The 27,506-nt window shown below is 38.3% G+C and overlaps 1 protein-coding gene and 1 long non-coding RNA gene across 4 annotated transcripts in view; one reads left to right on the forward strand and one right to left on the reverse strand.

The window, feature by feature from the left end:
• Window positions 1-27,266, forward strand: LOC123505128. The gene is made up of 3 exons (XR_006675058.1): window positions 1-430; window positions 24,815-24,932; window positions 26,520-27,266. It is a non-coding gene; the product is annotated as an uncharacterized LOC123505128 (long non-coding RNA).
• Window positions 3,346-27,506, reverse strand: part of LOC123505127 (medium-chain acyl-CoA ligase ACSF2, mitochondrial-like) — a 44,373-nt gene continuing 20,212 nt past the window's right edge. For all 3 annotated transcript variants that reach the window (XM_045256208.1, XM_045256209.1, XM_045256210.1), the window contains 7 exons: window positions 26,504-26,652; window positions 23,963-24,131; window positions 21,112-21,219; window positions 20,698-20,846; window positions 20,256-20,397; window positions 19,564-19,674; window positions 3,346-4,026 (listed from right to left, as the gene is read on the reverse strand). In XM_045256208.1, coding sequence (XP_045112143.1) covers window positions 3,901-4,026; window positions 19,564-19,674; window positions 20,256-20,397; window positions 20,698-20,846; window positions 21,112-21,219; window positions 23,963-24,131; window positions 26,504-26,652 — 954 coding nt within the window. In that variant the 3' untranslated portion in view covers window positions 3,346-3,900. The remainder of the gene's footprint in view (window positions 4,027-19,563; window positions 19,675-20,255; window positions 20,398-20,697; window positions 20,847-21,111; window positions 21,220-23,962; window positions 24,132-26,503; window positions 26,653-27,506) is intronic.

Below are 27,506 nucleotides of genomic sequence, written 5' to 3' on the forward strand. Positions count from 1 at the left end.
CAGCTCACAAGCAAAGAAAACAGGAAGAAAGTAGCCATAATATAGCCGTAAACAGCCTGAACGTCTATCGACGTGCCCTGAGTCTTGCGTGGTGAACATCTATTGATGTGTCCCGAGTTTTGTGGGTTAAGTTGTTGTTTTGGGCAATATAGTTCATTTATATCATGCATACAATAAACATTGTATTTATCTTATATCAAATCTATATTTGGTTGGTATTTAAAGCATGTTAATTTTTTTGCAGGGGTTAAAGTCATATCACTAGAATGAATTAATTCTATTTCCATTAATTTCTATGGGAAAAATTGATTTGATTTACAATTATTTTTACAGATAACGATCATCATGGAATGAATTCAATTTGTATGTCGAGATACCACTGTACAGTAAGGTCCCGAGTTACGTCAGAGTTACGTTCCTGAAACATGACGTAAGTTGATTTTGTACGTAACTTGAGTTTTTGTACTTTCAAAGCATATTATCAAGTTTTCAACCAATAATTTTTTATGGTTATTCAGGTAAGTAAAAGGTTATATTGTTATATTGGTATATTATTTACAACTATGTAGGAATATATTGATTAGGGCCGCGAACGCGAAGGACTGCAAGTTGCCGAGAGGGGCGGCCTGAGGCCGCCAGGAGGTTGGGCAGGTCGAATGTTGTGATGCTCAGGGCGGACAGCTGGGAGCTTTGTGGAGTGCGGTAGGAGTAGAAGCGTTATATAAGTAAAAGGTTATATTGTTATATTATTTACAAGTATGTAGGAATATGAAACACAAGCTTGTTTTTGATTAGGGCCGCGAACGTGAAGGACTGCATGTTGCCAGAGGGGTGGACGCCTGAGGCTGCCAGGAGGGTAGGCAGGTCGAATGTTGTGATGCCCAGGGCGGACAGCTGGGAGCGTAGTGCAGTGCGGTGGGAGTAGAAGCGTGGGCAGCGGAGCAGGAAATGCAATAGGAAAGGGCAATAGGGATCAGCAGACAGGTGCGGACAGTGCAAGTCAGCTGCAAGTGTCGTGTGGCCCAGGCGAAGGCTCCGGAGTTGTTATTGAAGTGATAGGTGCGCGAGCCCTCAAGGTCGTCAACCTCCCTGTTGTCATGGTAACGGGCTTCCCATTTTCTTCTTCACTCCCTCACACACAGCTGCTGCCTCCCTTCTCATGTCTTTTAATTATGTCCACTTTTTCTTGTGGCGTAATGGTTTTCCTTTTCTTAGCATCATTGCTATCACTCTGGAGTTTTGTTTTTGATTGAAGAGATTGTGTCTGCACTCAGTGCTGGCAGACTGCAAATGAGGCATGAGAAGAGCGGGAGCTGGATCCAAGATTTTTTAACAACATCACAGCAACCTCCTGCTGCGAAATGGCATCCATGAACGCTTGGAGGGATGGTAACGAGGTTGCTATCAGATTGCTCTCAGGTTGCTGGGGTGTTACTGTCTTATATATGCATTTATATGTTCACAAAACAACATTTCTATTAGCTTTTTACACACCTTGCCCCCAAGAAAGGATTGTTTTATAATGCATAAAGTGAAATCTTACATGGAATACTAAAAAATAAAGCAGAGATGAGATGGGCCACAGATGAGGTGGAGACTTGCGGCGACTAGGCTGTTTCTTCTTGTGACCCTATTAACTTGCGTGTTGCTTTCATCACGATATTTGTTTCCACTCCTCTATTGCCTGCTATAATGGATGTCATATCTTAGTATTCATATACTCTCATGCCATGAGGATAACCTCGACTCTGTGGCACTGAGTGATAGTGAATTACTAATGAAATACCGTGGTATTTCATTAGTACAGTAATACTCCACTTAACGAACGTTTGTCTAATGAATTTCCGGTTTAACGTACTATATAAAGTTAGACCAAAAAGTCCGCATAACGTACAACATCTGTTTTAGCGAATTTTCTGGGTTTAAATTTGCCAGGTGAGGGACCAAACACGGCAGCTTCGCTGTGATTGTCTGACTCCCTGCCTGTCTCTAGCGCTCCTGGAGCTAGATCCGAGATTCTTTAACAACCTCAGGGCAACCTCCTGCCGCGAAATGGCTTCCATGAACGCTTGGAGGGACAGTGACGAGGTTGCTCTGAGGTTGCTGGGAACACCACCTCCAGAGGTGGTGTTATTGTCTTATATATGCATATATGTTAACAAAACAACATTTCTATTAGCTTTTGTAATGCATAAAGTGAAATCTTACATGGAATATAAAAAAATAAAGCACAGATGATGAGTTTGGCCACAGACAGCGGAGACTCTGGCGACTTGGCCGTTTCTTCTTCTTGTGACCTTTTTAGCTTGGCGTGTTGTCTTTCACCACGATATTAAATTTGTTTCCACTCCTCTATTGCCTGCTATAATGGATATCATATCTTAGTATTCATATATGCTCGTGCCATGAGGATAACCTCGACTCCATGGCAGTGAGTGATAGTGAATTACTAATGAAATACTGCGGTATTTCATTAGTAATTCATTAGTAATTCACTATCACTCACTGCCACGGAGTCCAGGTTTTCCTCATGGCATGAGCGTATATGAATGCTAAGATATGATATCCATTATAGGAGGCAATAGAGGAGTGAAAACAAATTTAATATCGTAGTGAAAGAACATGCCAAGCTAAATAGGTCACAAGAAGAAGAAGCGGCCAAGTCGCCAGAGTCTCCACCATCTGTGGCCGATCTCATCATCTCTGCTTTATTTTTTGGTATTTCATGTAAGATTTCACTTTATGCATTACAAAACAATCCTTTCTTGTATAATATACGGGTGGTAATTTTAGACACAAGGTGGGACGCATGTAGCTTATCTTTAGTGATTGGTGGAGACAAGGATGGTGGGAGGAGCACTAGGATTTCAAGGACAGCATACGGTGTGTGTAGTTGGTATCCAACACACTATACGGGACAACTGAACTGAAGAAAGCTCAGAAAAGAAATATGACGTCTACATAGGCGTCACCGTATTTGCTACTGGGGCTTCATGACGCCCACATAGACGTCACCATAGTGAAGGGGTTAAGCAAACTGATCGCACAAATTAAATTAATCATATTTTTTTGGTCGTGTTATAACAAAAACGTGTAAATCAAACACGCGTAAATCGAGAGTTACCTGTGTATATATATATATATATATATATATATATATATATATATATATATATATATATATATATATATATATATATATATATATATATATATGCAGTATTAGAAATTATTGAAGTATATTACCTACATAAGGAATTTTAAAAGAAAAAAAAAAAAAAAAAAGTCAGGCACCAGTGAATGATTGCCATCTCTTACAAGGAAAAAAATATTCAAATGCATAAAAAATTAAAGTAAGATATATTTTTGTTTATATTAGCAGGAAATACAAATACAAAATTTTTAACAGTCTATTTTTATAATAAAATTAAGTAAGTTACTTTAATTAAAGTAAAAGATCTGATCAAACTATTATGATTTTAATGTAAAAACTTGTGTTGGGTAATGAACACATATTAAACTATGATTTTATTTACTATTGTCCAAGTTTAGCACAAGACATGACTGAAACATATGATCAGTGCAAACAAACAAATTCATGAAAAAAAATAAATAAATAAATAAATAAAAAAAATTAAATAAATAAATAAATAAATAGTATATAAAAATATTTAAATGAAAAAATAAATCAATAAAATATGTATCCAATTCATGTCAAATAAATAGATTTAAAAATATTTCTATAAAATCATAAGGCTTCTCAATCCTGCTCCCATAGCTGTGATTACTGGCCAAAATGTAGTTAAAAAGTTTTTTCTCAGACTGAAATTAGTAAAGATCTCAATTTGAAAAGTAAGCATAACAATTATTACCTTGAATTATATGAGCTTTCAAAGCAGTTCATTTGCTCAAATTTAGTTCCTTCATAGTAATTTCTTTCATTACATACTTCTGAGTCTTGCCAGTTATAGTAGTTGGGAACTCTTCCTTAAACAGTATGTAGCGAGGCACTTTGTAGTGGGAAATCTGAAAGGTAAAGATCACAATCTCATATCTGTATTTTGTCCTATTTCTCCAATCCATCCTCATGATCCCCCAAAGCAGAGGTGCCTCTGGCATTTCACCTTTGCCTGTTGAGGGGACCTGATGAGATACTATGTTCATTTTCCTAGAATGCTTACCGTTTCTATGTCAGAGACTCATCTCTGTGTGCTGAGTGTATAGCAGAAGTGATAATGTCTGGCATAGAGGCATACATTCCTCACTGTTTTTCTCAACCTAAACCTTCCAAACCTTGGTTTAACACAACCTGTTCTTGTGCTATACATGATAAAGAAGATACCCACAAAAGATGCTTGAGTCTTCCATCACCTAAATCTCATGCACTTTATGTTTCTGCATGGAATCATGCTAAGTCTGTTCTTCAACTTGCAAAACACTGCTTCGTTAACAGAAAATGTCAAAATCTTTAGAAATCCAACTCTCCTTGAGACTTTTATCATCTGGCCAAAAACATCACCAATAACTTTACTTCTTCATCTTTCCTCTTCTTTATTTCATCCTGATGGCATCACTGGCATCACATCTGTCTCTAAAGCAAAATTCTTCTCTCAAACTTTTGATAACAGCAAGAAATGAATATACTAAGGTGAGAAAGGAAGAAGAAAGGAACTATGAAAAGGACATTGTCAAAAAATGTAAGGAGCAACCAAAATTGTTCTACAGATTCATAAATGGAAAAAAGGCAAAAAGATACAATAGAAAGGTTAAAAGGAGAGAACAGGATGGTGGAAGACCCAAAAAGTATGGCAGAACTGTTAAATAATAATTTCAGGAGATCTTTACTAAGGAATCCAAATTTGAAAGACCACAGGGTAATAGAGAGACTGTCCATATGAAAGAGATTAAAGTAACCAAGCTTGAAATAAAAGAGTTGATGACGGAATTAGATGAAAAGAAGGCAATGGGACCGGATGAAGTCTCAGGCAGAATATTAAAAGAATGTAGGGAAGAACTAGCAAATCCTATATACAACATCATAAAATGCTCAATAGAAAATGGAACAGTACCAATAGAATAGAAAAGAGCTGGCCAAGATCTCTCGCCCTCAAAATATATGATGTTAAGCCAGGAATAATTGAACTAGCCCTTTTGGAAAGGAAAACAGTGCAAAACAGAATGAGTGTATTAACACTAAAGAGACAATATTATAAACAACCAAACCACCGCTGTCATGTAAAGAGGCGGCGTGCTGAGTCACCGGGGTTGGGTGCACCGGTGAACATCCACTCAGCACTAAGCCGGGAGGTGAAGTCCAGAAGCTGGAGTGCGGCAGGGAGACAACAGTGGTAGCAGATGGAGGTATGGAGAGAAGCAGCAAGAGCCCAGGCTGGCTGCTTTACCGGTGAGACAAGGAACCAGCTTGAAGAGAGGCGAGGTATTCACCAAGGGACAGTGTGCTGGTGTCTGTCCTGGCTTCAAAACCTGGATCCAATTGTAGCCTCGGAAAGGGAGGAGCCAAGGCCAGTAGCAAAGCCTCGTGATACCGAAGCCTCATGGTGCCGGAGATCCAAAACTTAACAAGGGCAGGCCTGGGGGTATAATGAAGCCGGCAGAGCGTATAGTAACTTGTTTGGGGGGTCGTGTGAGGGAGATACGCCGTGCCGACTTTTCCTCCCTTCTAAACTACCTTGCCTTGGTAGTTACTATACGCTCTGCCGGCTTCATTATACCCCCAGGCCGGCCCCTGTTAAGTTTTGGATCTCCGGTACCACGAGGCTTTGCTACTGGCCTTGGCTCCTCCCTTTCCGAGGCTACAATTGGATCTGGGTTTTGAAGCCAGGACAGATGCCAGCACACCGTCCTTTGGTGAACACCTCACCTCTCTTCAAGCTGGTTCCTTGTCTCACCGGAAAAGCAGCCAGCCTGGGCTCCTGCTGCTTCTCTCCATACCTCCACCTGCTACCGCTGTTGTCTCCCTGCCGCACTCCAGCTTCTGGCCTTCACCTCCCGGCTTAGTGCTGAGTGGATCTTCACTGGTGCACCCAACCCCGGTGACTCAGCACACCGCCTCTTCGCACACGACACCGGTGGTTCAGTTGTTTATCATATTGTCTCTTTAGTGTTATGCTGGACTCACACATACACGATTGTGGTGCCCCGACAGGCACAATTGGAATCGGGGCTAAAATACAGGACAGGGCCAAGAGCTGGGAAAGACACGATTATCGGGCATATCGGGGGAGTGATCGGGGTGGTGTTGCACCTAACGTGGCACTGTCGCCCCGACATGAAATGATGATACGCTCGTTTTGGCGTGACGGGCAATGAACCCCCAATGAACCCCCGACAACACCCTCATTTGCAAATTGCATTGCCCCAATATCGCCCCATACGGCCTGGCAGGGGCATATCGTCGTTGCATTCGGGACGAAAGAAGCGATGGTACGGGTATGTCGGAGCGACAGCCCCGATGCATGCCACGACATATATATAGGCAGCCCACCACAACACCAGGTAAACACTCCAGCACCAGTCCTCAACAGTGCCACATCACCAGTGACTCAACACCATCACAAGCATGGAGAGTTCCACGAAGGAACTAATTATGCTGGGGGTATGTGGTATGAGATACCACTTACTGAGGGCTCTTGTCGTCGACCAGTTTCTACTACCAGAGCCCAAACCAAAAGGGAAGAGAAGGTATGGACACGACGACACCCTCATGGACAAATTGTAAAAGGAGAACCCAGACCTGTACAAGAATTACACGAGGATGGACAGGGAGCTCTTTGATGGCATTGTTGAGGCCGTGACCCCAATCATCGAGAGGAAGACTAGTAGATGGCGGAAACCCATCGACCCTAGCACACGGGTTGCCATCACCCTGCGTTACCTTGCCACAGGGGACTCCTACAAATCCCTACAGTATGCATTTCGTGTGGCACATAACACCATATGTGGCATTGTTCCTGAAACCTGCAACGCCATTGTTTCGGCCTTTGCACCCACACTCCTCCGTCTCCCCGCCACACCTGAAGAGTAGATACAGGTCTCCAAGGATTTCGTACATATACGGGTGGTAGAGAGGGGTGAGAGAGCCAACTGGCGTGAACATGTTGCCTGTGACGGTTGGCGGGAGCGCCGGTGCTGCCCTCTACATACGTCATCACAGTTCCTGCCGTCGCGCGGCCGGAAAGGCGATGGTGCAAAGATAGCCCCATACTATTCGCTCCTGTCGCCCATTTTGCCCCGATATTCCCCGATAGGTATGCTATTTGACATTTGTCGGCCAGTCGGCTGAAAATTTTCAACGGGTTCAAAATTTTTGCCCCGATGCCCGGACATCCCCCGCATTGCCCGCTTGCGTCATATGTTGCCTGATGACCCCTGAAACACCCCAATCACGCACGATTGATGCCCCGACAGAGTTTTTTCGTCCCCCGATGCCAAATTTCAGCCATCGTGCCTGTCGGGGCACCACGATCATGTATGTGTAAGTCCAGCATTAATACACTCATTCTGTTTTGCATTGTTTTCCTTTCCAAAAGGGCTAGTTCAATTATTCCTGGCTTAACATCATATATTTTAAGGGCAAGAGATCGTGACCTTCTGTTTTCCCACACACACACACACACACACACACACATCAGGTAACAAGAGAGACCCATTGAACTATAGACCAGTGTCACTTACAAGTGTGGTAGCTAAGATGTGTGAGAGGGTGGTGAAGAATAGATGGACAGACTTCTTGGAGAAAAATGACATACTTTGTGAGTGTCAATTTGGTTTTAGAAAAGGGCGTTCATGCACGACAAACCTGATATGTTACTATTCGAGGGTGATAGATGTAATACAGGAAAGAGATGGTTGGGCTGATGGAATATATCTGGATTTAAAAAAGGCCTTTGATAAGGTACCACACGGAGACTGATCTGGAAACTTGAAATGGTAGGAGGAGTGCATGGCAGTTTACTAAAATGGATGGAAGACTTTTGGTAGGAAGAGAAATGAGAACAATAATTAAGGACAGACCATCAGAATGGGGCTTGGTGGAGAGTGGAGTTCCACAGGGATCAGTGTTGGCACCAGTAATGTTCGCGGTCTACATAAATGACATGGTGGATGGGGTGTCCAGTTATGTGAGCCTATTTGCAGACGATGCAAAATTGTTAAGAAAAGTGAGATGTGACAAAGATTGCGAACTACTCCAGGAAGACTTGGACAGAATATGGAAATGGAGCTGTACATGGCAAATGGAGTTCAACACGACAAAATGCAAGAAAATAGAGTTTGGCAAGAGTGAAAGAAGAATCAGGAGTATGTACAAGATAGGAAATGAAGACATAAAACCAGTCATGAAGAAAAAGACCTTGGGGTGACAATTACCAATGACCTATCGCCAGAGAGACATATAAACAAAATAATTGGAGAAGTATTGAACTTATTGAGGAACATAAGAGTGGCGTTCGTATATTTAGATGAAGAAATGATGAAGAAAATAATTACTGCAATGATAAGACCGAGGCTTGAATATGCAACAATACAGTGGGCTCGAACTTAAAGAAACACATAAGGAAACTAGAGAAAGTACAGAGGGCTGCAACAAAAATGGTGCCTGACTTAAGAGATTTGACTTATGAAGACAGACTGAAAAGAATGCAACTTCCGACCCTGGAAAACAGAAGAGAAAGGGAGACCTGATAGCAATATACAGAGTGATGATTGGCATGGAAAAATGGATAGGGAAGATCTGTGTATGTGGAATGAAAGAATGTCGAGAGGGCATGGGAAAAAACTAAAATGGCCACTTATAGGAGAGATGTGAAAAATATAGCTTCCCTCATAGAAGGGTGGAAGCATGGAATAGTTTAGACGTGGAAGTGGTCAGCGCAAGGAATATTCATGATTTTAAGAAAAAGCTGGACATTAATAGATATGGAGACGGGACAACACGAGCATAGCTCTTTTCCCGTATGTTACAATTAGGTAAATACAATTAGGTAAATACACACACACACACACACACACACCGTCGATGGCGGATGTGGTCGCTGAGCTCCAGAGCAATCATCTCTAATTCTACAGTTGCCATTGCCTAAGAGTAACCAAGGTGGGAAAGGAGCTTGTAATGTTTGTCCCGTCTCCATATAGTCATGTTAACTGTTGATTAGCAAAATAATGTCCAGGGAAGGTGAATATAAACTGTAGCCTGCGTTTGAGCCATCAGCTGGTTTGTTTACATCTGCGCAACATGGCGGCCGTGAACTCGAAAGATGAATCAGACTTCACAGGATTTCAAGGAATAATGGAGAAGAGCGTTTATGTGAAGAAAATTCTGGAGTTGGAAGGTAAAATTGAAAAACTGTTTGAAAAGTATGGGGGCCTGGAAACGAGTTATGACAATGTAATGAAAGAGTGCGCTGAAATGAAGAAAGAAAATGCAGTACTGAAAGAGGAAGTTAAGTTAATTAAAGTGAATTGCGACAAATGTGGAGAATCTTTAGGAAAAGTGATGGAGAAGCAGGCTGAATGGAAAAAAAGTCAGGAAGTGGAAAGAAAGGAGGTAAATTACAAAGTTGCAAGTCTGGAAAAGGAAATCAAAGAGTCTGGGAGAAAACTTTGGGCCTTGCTGAAATTATAGATCAACAGATCATAGAAGAGAAGATTGCTGAGAAAGTGGTGAAGGTTATTAAGTCAAATGAGACATTGGTGAGGAAACTGTAGACAAAAAGAGATGTGTGGTGATATTTGGTGTGGAGGAGGATAAGACACCGAGTAAAATGGAGAGAGAAAAACATAAAAAGGTGATAAATAATATCATTAATGTGGTGCAGGAGGAGGAAAAGACCTAGTACAAGAAATAGAGGACTTCCATAGAATTGGAAAGTTCACAGGAGAAGGTATGAGGCCAATAAGAATCAAACTTAAGTCACAAAAGGATGTAGATGAATTGGTGGAGAAGTCATGGAGGCTAGCCCAGCAGGAAACAACAAGGAAGATTTGGTTGAGAAGAGATCTCGGTGAAAAGGAAAGAGAAATGTTAAATGAGTTGAGAAAGGAGGCTTTGAAAAAAATGAAGAGAGGACAGAAGAGGAGAAGAAAGAGTTTTCTGGAGAATCTTGGATATGAGACTGAGGAAGTGGTTCATAACCCAGAAAAGTACAGCAAGAAAGGACTAAAGAAACTTACGTATGAGCGGAATGTAATGTATTCCAACATAAATGGAGTGATATCGGGATTTTAGAACTCAACGATTACTTGAGGACAAGAACCCAGATATTGTGGGTCTTACTGAAACAAAACTGAGAGAGGAGAAGACCTGATGATGGTTGGAGAAGGAAATATAATGTTTGGAAAAGAAATAGAGTAGGTAAGATGGGAGGAGGAGTGATGTTGCTGGTTAAAAAGATATAAAGGTGGATCAAGTGAAAGAAGGTATGGGAAAGGCAGAAGTGCTAAAGATCAGAGCAGAAACTAATGAAGGAAAAAGAGGCACTACATAGTGGTGTACGTACCACCTAAGACAAATGCATGGTCAGTACAGGAATATGAAGAAATGATAAGTGATACAGGAACATGTCTGGAAGAAATGTTGGGTGGCTGTGAACGAACTATAATGATGGGAGATTTTAATTGTAAAGAGGTGTGTTGGGAGGACTGGTCAATGGAAGGATCAGAGACAACATGGGAAATACACTATTGACACTGGCAATGGAAAATGTGTTAACTCAGTGGGTCAAAGAAGATACTAGGTTTGGAGGAGAGGGAGCATCGTCAAGACTGGACTTGGTCTTTAGTACAGAGCCAATGGTCATTGAGGAGATGAGGGTGGAGTGCCCTTTAGCAAAGAGTGATCATGCAGTTTTGGAGTTCAAGGTGATAGATGAAGAGAAATCTAGAAGAAATGAAGAATATAAAGTGGGAAGATGGAATTATGCCAAGACAGATTTTGGAAACCTAAAGAAATTCTTTCAAGAGACAAATTGGATGAAATTCAAGAGTGCTAAGGAGCAAATGAAAAGTGGAAGGAATTTATAAAAATATACAAAGAAGGTGAGAAAAATTTGTACCAATAAGACAACATAGAGAAGTTGGAAAGCAGGACTGGTTTAACGATAGATGTGAAAAGGCTAGAACAAGAAAAGAGGATGCATGGAAGAGGTGGAGAAGGAAAAGACGGATTAAGCAGTGGGAAAGTTACAAAAGAGCAAGAAATGAATATGTGTTGATTAGAAGAGAAGAAAGAAAGAAACAAGAAAAGGATATAATTGATAAATGTAAAGACCAACCAAGGCTTTTTACAGACATGTGAACAACAACATCAAAAATAGAAAGTATTGAAAGTTTAGAAGTAAATGGAGTATGCAGTGAGGATCCCAGGAAATGGCAGAGGCTATGAATGGATGCTTTCGGAAGGTATTCACAAAGGAGACTGCTTTTGACAAACCACTGGTAATGGAACAGAAAGGGATTATGAAGGAGTTTCAAGTAACTGTGGAGGAGATCAAGAATATGATGGGGAGTTTAGAAGTGAGAAAAGCTGTGGGACCTGATGGGGTATCAGGATGGATTTTAAGAGAATGCAGGAGCAACTGGCAGAAAAAGTTTGTGAAGTAATTGATGCCTCATTAAGGGAAGGTGTAGTGCCCCAAGACTGGAAAAGAGCTAACATTGTCCCAATTTATAAATCAGGTAACAAGAGACCCATTGAACTATAGACCAGTGTCACTTACAAGTGTGGTAGCTAAGATGTGTGAGAGGGTGGTGAAGAATAGATGGACAGACTTCTTGGAGAAAAATGACATACTTTGTGAGTGTCAATTTGGTTTTAGAAAAGGGCGTTCATGCACGACAAACCTGATATGTTACTATTCGAGGGTGATAGATGTAATACAGGAAAGAGATGGTTGGGCTGATGGAATATATCTGGATTTAAAAAAGGCCTTTGATAAGGTACCACACCGGAGACTGATCTGGAAACTTGAAATGGTAGGAGGAGTGCATGGCAGTTTACTAAAATGGATGGAAGACTTTTGGTAGGAAGAGAAATGAGAACAATAATTAAGGACAGACCATCAGAATGGGGCTTGGTGGAGAGTGGAGTTCCACAGGGATCAGTGTTGGCACCAGTAATGTTTGCGGTCTACATAAATGACATGGTGGATGGGGTGTCCAGTTATGTGAGCCTATTTGCAGACGATGCAAAATTGTTAAGAAAAGTGAGATGTGACAAAGATTGCGAACTACTCCAGGAAGACTTGGACAGAATATGGAAATGGAGCTGTACATGGCAAATGGAGTTCAACACGACAAAATGCAAGAAATTAGAGTTTGGCAAGAGTGAAAGAAGAATCAGGAGTATGTACAAGATAGGAAATGAAGACATAAAACCAGTCATGAAGAAAAAGACCTTGGGGTGACAATTACCAATGACCTATCGCCAGAGAGACATATAAACAAAATAATTGGAGAAGTATTGAACTTATTGAGGAACATAAGAGTGGCGTTCGTATATTTAGATGAAGAAATGATGAAGAAAATAATTACTGCAATGATAAGACCAAGGCTTGAATATGCAACAATACAGTGGGCTCGAACTTAAAGAAACACATAAGGAAACTAGAGAAAGTACAGAGGGCTGCAACAAAAATGGTGCCTGACTTAAGAGATTTGACTTATGAAGACAGACTGAACAGAATGCAACTTCCGACCCTGGAAAACAGAAGAGAAAGGGAGACCTGATAGCAATATACAGAGTGATGATTGGCATGGAAAAATGGATAGGGAAGATCTGTGTATGTGGAATGAAAGAATGTCGAGAGGGCATGGGAAAAAACTAAAAATGGCCACTTATAGGAGAGATGTGAAAAAATATAGCTTCCCTCATAGAAGGGTGGAAGCATGGAATAGTTTAGACGTGGAAGTGGTCAACGCAAGGAATATTCATGATTTTAAGAAAAAGCTGGACATTAGTAGATATGGAGACGGGACAGTACGAGCATAGCTCTTTTCCCGTATGTTACAATTAGGTAAATACACACACACACACACACACACACACACACACACACACACACACCAGATATTGTATGCCTGGAGGAAACAAAGTTAAATGAAGCAATAAAAATAGACATAGATAAAAGGTATAATATATGGAGGAGAGACAGAGTGAGTAAAGGAGGAGGAGGAGTCATGATGATGTTAAGGAAGGAGATAGTGGTAAATCAAGTGGAGTTTGGGGAAGGAAAATCAGAAATACTGTATGTTAAGATGCATATCAACAAAAAGGAGTTAACAATCATTGGAACATATGTGCCACCAAAAACAAACTCATGGACTAACCAAGAATATAGAGACATGATAGATGACACAATGATGAGTCTTACAAGAATCATTAAGGAAAGGAGAAAAGTGATATTGGTAGGAGATTTCAACTGTAAGGAGGTAGACTGGGAAAATTATGAAAGTGGTATGGGGGAAGATGCCTGCAGAGATAGATTCCTGAACCTAATGATAGATAATTTGATGGTCCAAAGAGTAAAGGAAAACACGAGATTCAGAGAAAACGATGAGCCGGCAAGATTAGACCTAGTTTTTACAAGGGATATACCAATTAACGATGATATAAGATACAAGTGCCCATTGGGAAAGAGTGACCATGTAATATTAGAAATGGATATAGAAGAAGGAAAGGAAGATAGAGATGAATCATACAAAGGAGACCGATTAAATTACAGAAAGGCTGATATTGAGAATCTCAAGAACTATTTTAAAAACGTAAACTGGGAGGAGATGGAAAACTCATTAACGGTTCAAGAGAAATGTAACTTATTTTTGGAAATATACAAAACTGGGGTCAGGGAATATGTTCCGAAATATAGACCTAAAGAAGAAGGAAAGAAAGATTGGTTTAATGCAAGATGTGCTAGGGCAAAGGAGAAACGAGATGGAGCATGGAAAAGGTGGAGAAGAAACAGAAATCCAGAAAATAAGGAAAACTTCAAAACAGCAAGAAATTAATATGCTAAGGTGAGAAAGGAAGAAGAAAAGAACTATGAAAAGGACATTGTCGAAAAATGTAAGGAACAACCAAAATTGTTCTACAGATTCATAAATGGAAAAATAAGACAAAAAGAAACAATAGAAAGGTTAAAAGGAGAAAACGGAATGGTGGAAGACCCAAAAAGTATGGCAGAACTGTTAAATAGTAAATTTCATGAGGTCTTTACTAAGGAATCCAAATTTGAAAGACCACAGGGTAATAGAGACTGTCTATATGAAAGAGATTAAAGTAACCAAGCTTGAAATAAAAAAGTTGATGACGGAATTGGATGAGGAAAAGGCAATGGGACTGGATGAAGTCTCAGGCAGAATACTGAAAGAATGTAGGGAAGAACTAGCAAGTCCAATATACAACATCATAAAATGCTCAATTGAAAATGGAACAGTGCCAGTGGAGTGGAAAAGAGCTGAGGTGGTTGCCATATATAAGAGCGGAAGGAAGGAAGAACCTTTAAATTACAGACCGGTATCACTAACTAGTGTAATATGCAAGATGTGTGAAAAAGTAATAAAGAAGCAATGGATTGAGTTTCTTGAAGACAACAAAATATTATCAAATAGCCAATTTGGTTTTAGAAAAGGTCGGTCATGTGTGACAAATTTATTGAGTTTCTACTCTAGAATAGTTGATAAAGTACAAGAGAGAGAGGGATGGGTTGACTGTATTTACTTAGATTTAAAAAAAGGCGTTTGATAAAGTGCCACATGAAAGATTACTATGGAAGTTAGAGAAGGGTGGCTTAAAAGGAAGCACATTGAGATGGATGAAGAATTACTTAAGGGGGAGAGAAATAAGGACGATAGTTAAAGATATGAAATCCAAGTGGAGAACAGTAGACAGCGGAGTGCCACAGGGGTTAGTATTGGCACCAATACTTTTTCTCATATATATAAATGACATGCCAGAGGGAGTGAACAGCTACATAAATCTGTTTGCTGACGATGCAAAACTGTGCAGAGTCATTAAACAAAAAGAGGATTGTGAAATACTACAGGAAGACTTATACAAGATCTGGAAATGGAGCAAAAATTGGGAGATGGAATTCAATGTGGACAAAAGCCATGTCATGGAAATGGGAAAAAGTGAAAGACGACCAGTGGGAATCTATAAGATGGGAGATGGAGTAGAACTAGAAAAAGCAAAAAAGGAAAATGACTTGGGAGTGACAATGGAAGAAAATAATCAACCGGTAAGCCATATTGATAGAATTTTCAGAGACGTATAATTTGCTAAGGAATATTGGAGTAGCATTTCACTATATGGACAAAGAAATGATGAAGAAATTGATAAGTACTAAAATAAGACCTAGATTGGAATATGCAGGAGTTGTGTGGACTCCCCATAAAAAGAAACACACAAGAAAATTAGAGAGACTACAAAAAATGGCTACAAGAATGGTTCCAGAATTTAAAGGGATGGCATATGAGGAGAGACTAAAGGCAATGGATCTACCAACCTTGGAGCAGAGAAGAGAGAGAGGGGATCTGATACAAGTTTATAAATTGATTAATGGAATGGATGAAGTGGATAATGAGAAACTGATCCTGAGAGAAGAATATGACTTTAGAAGCACAAGATCGCATGGTAAGAAACTAAGGAAGGGACGATGTCTGAGAGATGTTAAAAAATTTAGTTTCCTGCAAAGATGTGTTGAGACTTGGAACAGTTTGAGTGAGGAAGTGGTCTTAGCAAAGAGTGTGCATAGTTTTAAAGAAAAATTGGATAAGTGTAGATATGGAGACGGGACCACATGAGCATAAAGCCCAGGCCCTGTAAAACTACAACTAGGTAAATACACACACAGGGTAATAGAGAGACAGTCTATATGAAAGAGATTAAAGTAACCAAGCTTGAAACAAAAGAATTAATGAAGGAACTGGATGAAGACAAGGCAATGGGACCACATGAAGTCTCAGGCAGAATACTGAAAGAATGTAGGGAAGAACTCGCAAGTCCTATATACAACATCATAAAATGCTCAATAGAAAATGGAACAGAGCTGAGGTGGTTCCCATATATAAGAGTGGAAGGAAGGAAGAACCTTTAAATTACAGACCGGTATCACTAACTAGTGTAATATGCAAGATGTGTGAAAGAATAATAAAGAAACAATGGATCGAGTTCCTTGAAGACAACAAATTAATATCAAATAGCCAATTTGGTTTAAGGAAAAGACGGGCTTGTGTAACTAATTTACTGAGTTTCTATTCTAGAATAGTTGATAGAGTAAAAGAGAGAGAGGGATGGGTTGACTGTATTTATTTGGATTTAAAAAAGGCATTTGACAAAGTGCCACATGCAAGATTACTATGGAAGTTAGAGGAGAAGGGTGGCTTAAAAGTAAGCACATTGAGATGGATAGAAAATTATTTGAGGGGGAGAGAAATAAGGATGGTAGTTAAAGATATGAAGTCCAAGTGGAGAGCAGTAGAAAGCAAAAAGAGGATTGTGAAATACTGCAAGAAGACCTAAATAAGATATGGGAATGGAGCAAAAAGTGGGAAATGGAATTCAATGTGAACAAAAGCCATGTCATGAAAATGGGAAAGAGTGAAAGACGACCAGTGGGAATCTATAAGATGGGAGATGGAGTAGAACTGGAGAAAGTAAAAAAGGGAAAGGACTTAGGAGTGCCGATGGAAGAAAACAGTCAATCAGTAAGCCAGCATATTGATAGAATTTTTAGAGAAATATATAATTTGCTAAGGAATATTGGAGTAGCATTTCACCACATGGACAAAGAAATGATGAAGAAATTGATAAGTACTTTAATAACACCCAGATTGGAATATGCAGGAGTAGTGTGGACCCCTCATAAAAAGAAACACATAAGGAAATTGGAGAGACTACAAAAAATGGCTACAAGAATGGTTCCAGAATTTGAAGGGATGACATATGAGGAGAGACTAAAGGCTATGGATCTACCAACCCTGGAACAAAGAAGGGAGAGGAGACCTGATACAAGTTTTTAAATTGATCAACGGAATGGACCAAGTGGATAATGAGAAACTGATCCTGAGAGAAGAATATGACATTCAAAGCACAAGATCGCATAGTAAAAAGCTGAGAAAAGGAAGATGTCTGGGAGATGTTAAAAAATATAGTTTCCCGCAAAGATGTATTGAGACGTGGAACAGTTCAAATGAAGAAGTAGTGTCTGCAACGAGTGTGCATACTTTTAAAGTAAGATTGGATAAGTGTAGATATGGAGATGGGGCCACATGAGCATAAAGCCCAGGCCCTGTAAAACTACAACTAGGTAAATACAACTAGGTAAATACACACACACACACACCTAGTTTTTACAAGGGAATACAAATGAATGATGATATAAGATATAAGTGCCCATTGGGAAAGAGTGACCATGCAATATTAGAAATAGATATTAGAAAAGGGAAAGGAAGATAGAGACGATTCATACAAAGGAGACCGATTAAATTACAGAAAGGCTGATATTGAGAATCTCAAGAACTATTTTAAAAACGTAGACTGGGAGGAGATGGAAAACTCAGAGACAATGCAAGACAAATATAACTTATTTTTGGAAATATAAAAAACAGGAGTCAGGAATATGTCCCGAAATATACACCTAAAGAAAAAGGAAAGAAAGATTGGTTTAATGCAAGATGTGCTAGGGCAAAGGAGAAACGAGATGGAGCATGGAAAAGGTGGAGAAGAAACAGAAATCCAGAAAATAAGGAAAACTTCAAAACAGCAAGAAATGAATATGCTAAGGTGAGGAAGGAAGAGGAAAAGAACTTCGAAAAAGACATTGTCGAAAAATGTAAGGAGCAACCAAAATTGTTCTATAGATTGATAAATGGAAAAATTAGGCAAAAAGAAACAATAGAAAGGTTAAAAGGAGAGAACAGGATGGTGGAAGACCCAAAAAGTATGGCAGAACTATTGAATAAAAAATTCCAAGAGATCTTTACTAAGGAATCCAAATTTGAGAGGCCACAGAGTAATAGAGAGACAATCTATATGAAAGAGATTAAAGTAACCAAGCTTGAAATAAAAGAGTTAATGAAGGAACTGGATGAAGACAAGGCAATGGGACCGGATGAAGTCTCAGGCAGAATACTGAAAGAATGTAGGGAAGAACTAGCAATTCCTATATACAACATCATAAAATGCTCAATAGAAAATGGAACAGTACCAGTAGAATGGAAAAGAGCTGAGGTGGTTCCTATATATAAGAGCGGAAGGAAGGAAGAACCTTTAAATTACAGACCGGTATCACTAACTAGTGTAATATGCAAGATGTGTGAAAGAATAATAAAGAAACAATGGATCAAATTCCTTGAAGACAACAAATTAATATCAAATAGCCAATTTGGTTTTGGAAAAAGATGGTCTTGTGTAACTAATTTATTGAGTTTCTATTCTAGAATAGTTGATAGAGTACAAGAGAGAGAGGGATGGGTTGACTGTATTTATTTGGATTTAAAAAAGGTATTTGACAAAGTGCCAAATGCAAGATTACTTTGGAAGTTAGATGGGAAGGGTGGCTTAAAAGGAAGCACATTGAGATGGATAGAAAATTATTTGAGGGGTAGAGAAATAAGGACGGTAGTTAAAGATATGAAGTCCAAGTGGAAAGCAGTAGAAAGCGGAGTGCCACAGGGGTCAGTATTGGCACCAATACTTTTCCTCATTTATATTAACGACATGCCAGAAGGAGTGAACAGCTACATAAATCTGTTTGCAGATGATACGAAACTGTGCAGAGTTATAAAGCAAAAGGAGGATTGTGAAATATTACAAGAAGACCTAAATAAGATCTGGGAATGGAGTAAGAAGTAGGAAATGGAATTCAATGTAAACAAAAGCCATGTCATGGAAATGGGAAAGAGTGAAAGATGACCCAAAGCGTTCCACACACACACACACACACACACACACACACACACACACACACACACACACACACACACACACACACACCCAGTAGCTCAGTGGTTAGAGCACTGGCTTCACAAGCCAGAGGACCGGGGTTCGATTCCCCGGCCGGGTGGAAATATTTGGGTGTGTCTCCTTTCACGTGTAGCCCCTGTTCACCTGGCAGTGAGTAGGTACGGGATGTAAATCGAGGAGTTGTGATCTTGTTGTCCCGGTGTATGGTGTGTGCCTGGTCTCAGGCCTATCCGAAGATTGGAAATAATGAGCTCTGAGGTCTGACTGTCTCGTCAGAGACTGCAGCAGATGAAACAGTGAAACACACACACACACACACACACACACACACACACACACACACACACACACAGAATATAAACAGTGGCTGAATATACACTATACATACAGTAGCATGGGAATGTTAAATGAGGCACGCCGAACAGAAAACAGAGTCAATTTAGGTAACAATTAAGAAAAATACTATTAGTCAGATAAATAATACATTTCACAAACTGACAAAAAGATGCTTAGATTCACGAATGGATAGATAAATAACGATTAAGACTTTCCTTTAAAAAAAGTAAAGCAAAAGATCTCACCTTGCCTTTGCATAGTTGCCTGATACTATGCTCGTCTATGGCAGCGTTATCAACCAGCCGTATCCAAGCAGCGACTTCTTCCCCCATCCTGCTATCAGGAACACCAAAAACCTGCAGCACAGTGAACAATATTGATGTAGGTATAAGACTCCTTGTTGAAGTAATTCAGTATTATATTCATCAAGATGATTTTCCATGATAACTTTAGCCATTGTACTTTAAATGCTGAAAAAGATGGAAATCTAATATTTCAGTGAGTAGGGAAAAGAGTATTCATGAAAGAGGCAGTTGTTCAGTGTTCCATTGAAATGATATGAGGAATTTCATATCATGTGTCTCTCACAGTAGATTGAAACCTAAAAAATGCAAAATAAAGAGTTAAGAATTAACATCTTCATGATGGTATCAGCATCATCATCATCATCATCATCATGTCTGCTGCAGCACAGGGATTAATGTGGAGGGGATGTGATAGTATAGTAATTAATGCCAGATATCACACAACATTGGTCTATAGCATGATGTCAGACAAAAACCAAGTTGTTAAGATGAAGCTTAAACTTTAGTTCTCTTAGTTATGGTATGAACTTATTGGTTTTTGCCTAACAGGATTGTTGCTTTGTAACTGATGTCTTATGCTGCAATCATGGGATGTCTTATAAAGATTAAAACAAGAGAGTATTTCATCTTACTTGTGCTTCCAGAACTCCTGGTAGTTCCATCAAAAAGTTTTCTACTTCTGTTGGATAAATATTTTCACCACCTCGAATAATCATATCCTTAATGCGACCAATAATCTGCGCATATCCATCAGGCCGCAAAATTCCAAGGTCTCTGTGGGGTTATAAAAGGGAGAAAAATATACCTACATGTCACATGTTAGTATTACACATTGGATATACATGCATACATGTTCTTATACATCACATTTTTATTTAGGGCTAAAAGATTTGGAGTGAAAAGAATATTAAATGATCTGAATAAAACCTCTCCATGTACACAGCACTTTGTGATAAAGACAGAAAAAAACATTCTCACTAATCATTTCAAAGGCACAGCAGTTATCTACTTCATATCATAAGAGATTAGTGACTAAGATTCTTTTCTATAGATACCAAACTTATGAACACCTACCCTGTCTTGAGCCATCGGTCCTGGCTGACTGTTTCCTCAGTTTTCTCCGGATCTCCCCAGTACCCCAAGAAGTTAACATAACCTCTTATGCAAACTTCCCCAGCGACTCCTACTGGAACAACCTGTCCATTTTGATCAGCAATCTTCACCTGTCAAATTAAAATAAGTCAATGTTCAGAGATGTGGGAAACATTATCTTAATGACTGAGCTTAGAGAATCCTAAAGTAGTATGAATATGAAAAAGGAATGGTAGAACATATGGATTTGAGAATTAGTAGTACAGATACACCACATGTCAAGGATAATTCATTACAAATGTTTTTTTTTTTTTTTTTTTTTTTTAGTGGGAACAAGGTACATGATATAGATGTGAAAACATTATAATAAAAAAAAACAAAGAATTTACTTGATACCTCAATATGGTCAGCAGGGTATCCAATGGTGGAAGATCTCACTTCAGGGGGATCAGAGGGGAAGCATTCAAAGGTGACAGGGCTTGTCTCTGTCATGCCATACATCACCTGATGAATGCAGTTACTATATTTGTATTCCATAGTAGTTACTATATTTGTATTCCACAGTAGTATCATATTTATAGTGAAGTAAAATTTACATTCAGGCAGGAATCATTGTTCATGTTACATGAATTTGAATGGATTTGATCTATTTGGTTGCTTATAGAAATTTTTTTTTTATTTAATTTGGATTTATTAGGCCTTTAGCTTATTCATGATTTCTCTCTGCCTATGTCAAAACATAAGGGTTTGTTAATATACATTTAGAGTAACATCAAATTATTACTTTACAAGTTCTGCAACTTTCATAGTTGCCAGCATGGGATCAAGAAAATTTTTTTTTTTTTGTTTTACTTGCTATTTAGTCTTATTTATGCAACTTTAAACGGATACAGATACAAATACAGATACAGGTACAAAGACAGACAGACATGACAGGACAGTTTCCTTCAGCTTTTGACTTGGTAGCAGAACTTAAATGATAACAATTCAATGAAACTACACTGATCCTGATATCCTCAGTTCAGGACTACAGTTTCTGGTCATGCTGGTGCACACCTTCTGATGACAAGATATATTAGGAAAATTTATTTAAGCCTAGGGAATAGGCACATACTGGATGATTAATGCATAAGAGTTTCAAGAAGTTTTCCTATAAACAGCCTCACTTATTATCATTTACTTCCACATTACATAATAGGTGATGCATGTACCATTCTATTATATAACAAGCATGAGATGATGATACATTTGATGGAATAACTTTAATGCAAAGATCTTTTAGATGTCATAACTGGATTTAGGTGTGGAAAGTTTATGTGGATAATCAAATAGCAAAGTAACTAGTTTTGTTTAAACCACATAAAAATCAATCTTAGAGTGAAAATTTTTATAAGTATGAACCTATTAAAACTACTACAATCAGGAGTTAAGTTCTGGGAATTTAGTACATTTTTCCCTCATTAGATTGGTTTGGAAGGGATACCAACATTAATCTTGGCCACCATGAACCCCAGGCACAAGATTTTTTTTTTTTTTTTTTTACGCTATGGCCTATAGTGCCTGTGGGTATACTTGAAGAGTATGTATAGGAAGCACTGTTCAGCTTTCACCCATTAATGGTGTAGGTAATTTTATTTATAGTGGTACCCATATTAGACCCATATCACCACTCAAGCACATCTTTGGTGTAACCACCTAGAACCTGGGCATCATGGTGACATATAGGTAACTTTAAACCACTCTACAAATAGCAGAGTTTCAAGGCAGTATGTGGTGGGATTCAAACCTATGTGTGGATGTCTGCCTAATCCCACAGTCACCACCTTATCCACTACGTCATCTTACCTATTCCAGCCCAGAAAGTGAGATTGGGGTTGGGATGGGGTAGGGAGAATTTAATACAATGACTGTGTCTGTGCCTTACCTCATCGAGTCAACACTTTCTCTACCCCTTTCCACCGCCGTCACAGCAATTTTAAACACACCAGTAAGGATCAGGACATTATTACAATCATACATGGTCAAGGGAAGGGGAAGGGTGATTTCAATGCAATAAATATAAGTGTCTTGGACACCCCAGCAACTTTTCTTCAATAACATCTGAAACATTTTTCATCTTAGATCTAATTCCCCACCTGTAGAACACAACCTCTCCTCTATTAAACTTCATCTTTTTCTCACTAAAAACACAAGTGTCCAAGGCAACTGACTGTAGTACCCCTTTTTCTATTCCTCCTACCTTCTCTATCCTTATTTTCAATTCAAATCTGGATATTGTGACTATGTGTGCAACAACTAAAACTTGGCCATGCTCTTGAATTTTCTATCATCTGGTTATGACTACAGTCACTCTCAAACTAAATTCATCTGTGCTGTATAATGCGTCTCACCTAACTTCTGATTATGAAAAAAAATCTTTGACTACTAAACTTTCAAAGTGGAGCACATTCTGAGTCTTCAATCATCCACAATTTCCTGGCAATCATGCTTGCTTTGGCACTACAGGTTTCTACATTTATCTTAACTAATCTCTGATTTACTTGAAACCAGATTATTTACGATTGAATTGATAGGCTCTGCAGTAATCAGACAACTTAAAAATGGTTGTCTAAACCCAATTAAACAAGATATAAAGAAAATGTGGGAAAATATGACAAGTTGAATTTGCATGAGAGTTCCTGAATGTTTACAGTAAACTTTATTTGTTGTCACTATTTTCAAGTCCATAAGCCAACATAAAAAAAAAAAAAAAAAAAATAACTATAATGCATAAATTTACCTCAATGCTATAAGCATTCAAATCATTGACACAATGGTTTCTGAGACTTTATTTGTACATTCATCCAGTAGCAGTGCTCTTTGTATGGCAGAGGAAACATTTATATGGCATCCTTTCACAAATGGGCAATAAAATTGTTGAATCATGAATGTGCTGAGAGATTAAAAAAAAAAAAAAAAAAAAAAAACAGAAGCAAAATATAAACAATACAAACTGCAAGTTGAAGTTGGTAATGTTTATAACACTACAATTTATAATTCAGTTTTTAGTCCTATAGTGTAATGAAATACTGGTCAGTAATGCAAAAATTTCTGATCTGAAAAGAATGAAGGTTACTAGTTTCTTTCTTTATGGTGGGTAGCACATCTAATGCTTATAACTAGTCAAAGATTGGCTAATTTTAATGCAATTGTATACACTGCAATCATATACCCACTAAATAATGATACTTGTAATAGCTGTTCTTACCAGGAAGTCCTTCATGTTGAGTTCATTTATAAGAGACATCACCAGTTCTGGAGGGCAGGGTGCGCCGGCCATTATTCCAGTAGACAAGGAACTCAGATCTCTGTGTACTTTCCTTTGAGCATTTAGAATATCAACAAACATTGTTGGTGTCCCATAGCAGGTGGTTAATCTGTAAATAGTGTCATGGATATGAAGAAGGAGGCTCCTGCCATGGCAAAAACATTCAGCTAGAAGGAAGAAAATTTGGAAAAAGATCAAGATGACAGAAAAGATTGCTTACATCACCATCAACCTTTGTTGCTGTCTTGGCCTGCCATACAACTCCATTATTCATAAAGGCCTCAAGAAAGACAACAAGATGGACAGGCACTAATGAAAAAAATAAATAAATGAGGATTGCAAACATCACCAGAAAGAACTCTTCTATTCACTTTTAAAGGATTGAAGCACGGCACACTTCTTTGCACCCCATTTTCTCCAGAGAACATTTTTCAAAACTGCATAATAATAACTCAGCTAATGCTCAATCAATAATTGTTACTTTTCTTTAAAGTGATCATTATTAAATATTATACATTGTAGTCAGATTTGAAATTCTATTTTGTCAAATCTTCCAGCCAAAATTTACCCTAATTTCTCACTTTTGACAAAATCAAACATATGCAAATTTACAATATGCATTACTAAAAATTGCAAACATATAAATGAAAAAAGATATAAAAAACTCTTAAAGCATTCATTCTAGCTTCAATCAACTTAAATTAAAGCAATTTAGGAAAGTCATAATTACTTTTTACTTTATATATAGACTAAATTAGTGATTTTTCCAATATTTTTCTTTTTCTTTGACAGATATCACAAATACATTTGGACAACTGAAGTTTACCATAAAGCCATAGAGAAAATAGCTAAAAAGGCTGAGGCCTTAAAAGAGATTGGACAAATTTATGGAAGGGGATGATAGATGGAAGTAAGTTGGTACACTTCATGCAAGGACTGCCTTGGGTAGGCTGAATGGGTTCTTGCAGATTCCCTTCTTATGTTTTTATGTGTAGTATTATCATTGTCCAGGCTACTTTCAGTTATCTCAGACACCTGTGTTTCAGTGAGGAAAAGATTACGAGGTTTAGTGAAACAAAGGTAGTATTCTACAGACTGAAAATTAGATCTAAGACTGAGAATGTTGCAGAAGTCAATGCAGAAAAAGTTAAGGGTTGATACCAAATGTCCAACCTAGGGACATTTGAGGCATGGTATGCCAGAGGAAATAACTCCAATCTGGAAGTTTTGAGTTATAGATGAGAACTTGTTGTTAAAGAGTGTGATTATCATGTGGAAGGGTCAGGCAGAGGAAATCTGACCATCCTGATGGCTAAACCAAGAGACCTAAAGTAACCTGATTTGTGTTGTAGTGTGGATCAGATGTACTACCTAACTCACTCTCCTGTACTCATGAGAGATATTAGCCCCACACATGCTAGGACACGTGTGGCCCGATGAAAATGGAAGATTTAGCCACTCTTCATGCTTTGCCAATCACAGCCCAGTGTGATGTGTTACTGTTGTCATTCTCCCACCACATGTGACGCATCACCACCATACCAGCCTCTGCTTTCATCACACATGCTACTCTCCTGATTCTCAGCACTTTTTCATTGTTTATAAAACATGTCTTCATTCAGCGATAAAGTGTTGACTTCCCTGCTCCTGTGGTGCCTCAATCTGGCATGCTGAGTCCCAGTAAAAAAGGAAAGAAGACTACTAGGTAGTGCCTGTCAGTAAGAGTCAAACTATATTCCATAACCACTGTTACCACCAACCTTGTTCATGAGTGGAAGGATGGGAAATAAATCCCCAGCCAACCCTTATTATTGGGTTGGATGGGGATTTATCAGGTTGATAAATCAGCAAAGAGCATTGTCAGGAACATAAAGGCATTATTCCTGATAATGAAATGTTTCAAGCTAATATAAAGGATGAAAGTAAAACCTAACACATAATTTCTTTTTAACATAATACCTCTTATACCATACACACTTTACAAGAATATGGAGTAGGAGTGAATATAATTACTTTTTACTTTATATGATTGACTAAATTAGTGATTTTTCCAATATTTTTCTTTTTCTTTGACAGATATCACAAATACATTTGGACAACTGAAGTTTACCATAAAGACAGAGAATATAGCTAAAAAGGCTGAGGCCTTAAAAGAGATTGGACAAATTTATGGAATAAAAAAAAAAAAAAAGAGAGAGAGAGAGAGAGAGAGAGAGAGAGAGAGAGAGAGAGAGAGAGAGAGAGAGAGAGAGAGAGAGAGAGAGAGAGAGAGAGAGAGAATTATTGAAAACAAAATGGCATGACAGAACTACCTTTCATTTGATGCAAAATAGTAATACATTTTGACTGTTTTCATAGTAGTAATCAGTGATAAACTTTAAGCACAATTATCTCAAAAGTGTGGGGTTGTCCCCCTCTCGCATACTGTGCCTCATTTATGGTCAGACACTTTGGAAATGTGACTGCTGGTCATGTACTCACCTCTCATTCTCTACAGACAGAACTGCTGCCTCTGGTTCAAAGCCTCGAGAAGGCAGGACACAAGTGGCCCCAAACAGCATTCCCAGCACACTCCCTGTCACACTCCCAAAGCAGTGGTAGAGAGGCACTGTCAAGCAGATGCGGTGGTGCTGTATAGATAAATAAATCAAACAATAAGCTGACTAATGTATAATAGTATTGTTATTAGTGTTTTACAAGCTAAACATTTTTTGCACACAGTTCCAAACATGAGGCATTTACAAAAGAAACATTCATATAAAGTAGAGAGGTAACTGAAGATGAATATAGTCTAGGTATTACAACAATACATTAAAGCTTAAGTAATTATTATGACATGTGACATGATATTACAATAACATATAATGTGAATTATGAACTGTAGTGCTAGAAGCAATTGAATTTAGTTTTGGGGTATGAATGAGCTCTTAATTTATTTTATTATCATTATTATTATTATAATTTATTTATTTTTTGCGTGTATATTATGAGAGCGGAGACAGTCTTATTTTGAGATCCTTATAAAAACAAAGTGTAATGCAAAATATATCCACAACGTTGCCTACTGGTATATGTCTTATTACACATTTAATGCAAACTACATCCTGTGCTTCAAAGAAAACAGAATTATTTTTTATTACATCTTGATCTCAGTATGTATAATATTCTTGAGCTCCTCAATATTGTTTGGCCTAACATGATTCCATTTGAAAAAAAAAGATGAATAAATGAAATAGCTCTGCAATTCATTATAATTATTCCTTAAACACAGATCTTTAAGTCTATCTAAATATTTACATGAAGAAATAATAGTATGTTTCATGCTAATCCAAATCATTCAATCATTAACATTAGTGAAATTTATGAAGTCAAGTGATAAGAATAATTTGATCAAATACTAACAAAAGATAAAGATTGTGATGGAAAAAAAAAAATAAATAAAATAAAAAAATAATAAATAGAAATAATTAAATATATAACTAAC

This window comes from Portunus trituberculatus, chromosome 17 (genome assembly GCF_017591435.1).
Source record: "Portunus trituberculatus isolate SZX2019 chromosome 17, ASM1759143v1, whole genome shotgun sequence".
NCBI classification, from domain to species: Eukaryota; Metazoa; Arthropoda; class Malacostraca; order Decapoda; family Portunidae; genus Portunus; species Portunus trituberculatus.